General features: G+C 40.2%; 1 protein-coding gene across 3 annotated transcripts in view; it reads right to left on the reverse strand.

The window, feature by feature from the left end:
• Window positions 1-2,277: 2,277 nt before the first annotated feature.
• Window positions 2,278-3,863, reverse strand: part of MEIS1 (Meis homeobox 1) — a 138,745-nt gene continuing 137,159 nt past the window's right edge. For all 3 annotated transcript variants that reach the window (XM_011945285.1, XM_011945286.1, XM_011945287.1), the window contains one exon: window positions 2,278-3,789. In XM_011945285.1, the coding sequence (XP_011800675.1) occupies window positions 3,506-3,789 (284 nt within the window). In that variant the 3' untranslated portion in view covers window positions 2,278-3,505. The remainder of the gene's footprint in view (window positions 3,790-3,863) is intronic.

The raw sequence follows: 3,863 nt of genomic DNA on the forward strand, positions 1-3,863 counted from the left end.
AAGTACTACACAACTAGGCAACGTGTTTCCTCGAGGACGGCACTCTGCGAATTACATAATGAGGGGAAAGAGGTAGGGGTGGGGAAGGGGAAGGGGTGGGGGCAGACTGCAGTGGGCGGAGGGGAGACTGGGGCGAGCAGCGGATGAATTGCAGACCAGTTGCCAAAACTTTTTTTTTTTTTTTTTTCCTGCTGCTGCTGCGGCTGCCTTTGCTGCTGCCTTTGCTTTGAATGTGGGTAACTAGGAAACAGCAAGCCGTCTGAGAAGACGGAATTTCCAACGTGTAAAATGTTCTTAACGGAACCATTGAGCGAGTGCAATAAGGCGTGAGGGGGAACTAATCTTCCCATTTAAATGTTTGTGGCAATTTTATCTAAATGAATTTTAATGCTAAACGAGGGTAATTCCCCATTTGTAGCGCGTTTACTTCTCTTTCCTGTGCTTCTAAAGCAGTCGAACATCATGCAATGAACAATAACAATAAAAATACTGTCAAGGCATATTATTCATTTTGAATGTGTTATAATTACAGCTGATTAAATATGATAGAGTAAAATATTTTTTAATTTTTTGAAAAAAGTTAAATCATACTAAAAAGTAGTCTTATTCATCCAGAGCCAGCCCCCTCCCCACTCCACCAAATAAAAATAAAAACCAGGTACAATTTTGTGCCCTTGTTTAGAGGAGGGCGTTTTGGTTTTGCCTTTTAAGAAACATCAAAAACACTCTCAGCACCTCTATTATTTGCCTCTTTCGGATAAGTGTCCTCAATAACCTCTGACCTGGCTCTGAAATTTACATGAGGAAAAGCTAAAATAGCATTAAGAGGGGAGGGCATGGAGGCAGGGGAAGAAAGGAACTGCGAAGAGCGAGGCTCTCACCTAAATGGCTCACAGAGCGGGGAACGCACGGAAATAGCAGTTTCTTTTTTCTAATTCCTGGACACTGCTGGTCTCGATTCTTCAGAGTCACCATATTCCCTAACTACTCTTCACTTGTAAACCTCCCACCCCTAGGGCCTCTCTCTCTCTCTCTCTCTCTCTCTCTCTCTCCCCCCCCCCCCCCACATCTCCTCCCCTTTCTTTCCCTCCCCCACCCATCCTGAGCCTCCTCAGGAAAAAAGGCTGAAAATAACCAACTCACCCGGGCATGTACTGGGGAGGAGAAGCAAACAGATGGTTAGTTTATAAAGTTTATTATTAATTTTTAAAGTAAATAAATGGTTGTTAACTGCTAGTAACCACCTATCAAAAGAGAATGATTTCACTCATATCGACTATTTAGGTAGAGGAAGAATTACCACTGGGTCAACAAGGGAGATTTAAACAATCCCATCTATGGGCTGGGGAGGGGTAGAGGCGCGGCCAGAGATGGCTGCAGTAGGCTGAGCCTTGCTCTCTGTGCATCCACGTGTTTAGAAACCAGCAAAAGGTGAGAATGCATTGCTGCTCCAGCAGGTGAGTCAGTCAATCACACATCACCTAGTAAAGCCAACCCACAGCTGGTTTCTCTTTTCCGAATAGAAAATAGGATTGCTAAGGACCGGTTTATAGGGTGACTTGGGCCTGAGTGTCAGACTTGAGTTTAAGGCTCTCTGTCCTCCGACCCATCCTTTGTTTACAAAGCAATCACTGCTAAAAGGTTTATTTTTTAAAACGAATTTGCCTTAATTAAAATATTTGTATATTTTCCTTAGCTTTGGGAAGCACTTTTTATAGCAGCAATTTTATTTAAATAAAATTATAAGCTATTCCAGCTTAAACATATTATTTTGTACCATTTAGCCCCGCTGCCATGCTGAAGTCTTGTACAGCTGTTCTGGAAAATTGGTTAATAACCAGTTTTATCCAATGAGAACATAGAGCATATTTATAAAAATTAGATTTTGAAGTCTGGTCTCTTCAATTCGTGTAGTTAATTTCCTAATAAACATATACTGCTCATCCTAGGTAACATCCTTAGTAAAAGACTTAACTTTGTACTTAGGTTGCCTTTATGTGCAAGAATAATTTCAATGATATTAGATGAGTAATTCTGTTGGATGTAATTCTGAGTCTAGAGTTAGTTTAGTGCCTTTAGGCCTCAAATTTGCTGATATTAGGAGTTCATTAAGTCAGCTTAAAGAAATCAGTGGTTATTATTAAATAACTTACTTTGTGGTTAAAATTGTCAATACATATATGGCTTAGGGAGCCAAAATTAATTTTTATATTTACTGCATCAATCTTTAAAAATCTGGGGGGCAGTAAACAAATATTTCAAGCAGCGGAGTCAGCATGACAAAAATAATCTTGTTTTTATTTTAGATTCAGATTTCATTACTGCACTCAAACGACTACAACTGGGCTTGGCGTTATTATACAATCCAAACTGTTTCCATCAGAAACGCTAAGACTCAGTGTGCAATGATTGTTATTAATAATTAGCTCCTTGGTTTCTTGATAGAAAAAGGCTATCAACAAGCATTTGTTTATCCACAACAAAAAGTATAATTAGCCTATCCCACTTAGTAAATCTTGTATGCATGCCAACTCATACCAAACTGCTACTTTTACAAAAAAAATTGCAATAATACAGTTCATTTTTCCAGTCCTTTTTGCACAAAATTTATTTACAATGTCTACATAAATGCTCCAAGGTGGGACTATGAAAAAATACACACATGACTGATGCTTTGCTCAGAAATAAAGTCAACATATTAAAAATAAATCTTCAGTCTATGTTTTAGAGCTGCTTAAAACAGGAAGTGATGTATAAGGTGGTGGTTCTTGCATGGGGACAATGATGCTTGATGTGACAATTAGGCTTCTAAACACACGGCCTTTTGGTTTCCATGCCTCCTCCTACCAGTCTCCTTAAGACACTGCCTGCAACAGCTGATTAATCATTGTTGATGACTGCAGTTTTTCCCATCCTTCCCGATTTACATCTGTTCAGGCCAATTCAAATATGGTGAGTAAATGAATTAGACATGCAAATTCAAGCCCCAGGCTAGAGAGAGGGAGAGAGAGGAAAAGAGAGAGAAAGAGAGAGAGCGCGCGCATGGCTGAAATCCTAGGCGAGAAGAAAGATTCTTCTGCCTGATAGTTATTTTAATGCTCTAAAAATCCTGCAAATCAGACCTTCCTGTCCCTTGCAGGATAACTGTAAGGCTTTTTAATGTAAGGAGGCTTCTGGAGGAAGTGAAGAGCTATGGAAACAACACACATAGTGTGGAAAAATTTCACATTTTTTTTAAAAAATCTATAAGAAACAACGTAATATGGATAACAGTATAATAGCATTTACAATATTTCACTCTTTGTTCTCTTAATGTCTTATATAGTTATTTAGCATGTCCCCCAGATTGACTTCAGTTGGTATTTCCTGCTTTTTAAGGTCCCTATGAAGAATTAGGGATGCTCCTTGGTCCAGAGTAGATGCCAAGAATGGAACTCCACAGTCATTGCAGAAAAAACATGATTTGAAATCAGTCACAATTGCAGACAATGCATATTCCCTTAAGCTACTGAGCATGAATGTCCATGACTTGTCCACTCATTGTTGGGTCTCCTGTATTAAGAACCGTGGGGCTTGATGCTGACATTGGCATTCCAGGGTGGGGCGGTCCTCCATGCATCATCACTGTTGGGTGGTGAGGGTGTCCAGGAATGTACGTATGCATGGGGGGCCCATGACGCAGCTGAGCAGGATGGGGGGGCATCTGGGGTTGGGTATAACTTGGCTGTCCCATACTCACACCCATTGGACCACCCCGGGCTACATACTCCCCTGGCATACTTTGCAGCCCTGTAAGAAATTCAAAAGAAAGAAACAAAAAGAAAATATTATGAAAAAGCAATAGTGTGGTTCTGGCTATGACA

This window comes from Colobus angolensis, unplaced genomic scaffold (genome assembly GCF_000951035.1).
Source record: "Colobus angolensis palliatus isolate OR3802 unplaced genomic scaffold, Cang.pa_1.0 Scaffold24, whole genome shotgun sequence".
NCBI classification, from domain to species: Eukaryota; Metazoa; Chordata; class Mammalia; order Primates; family Cercopithecidae; genus Colobus; species Colobus angolensis.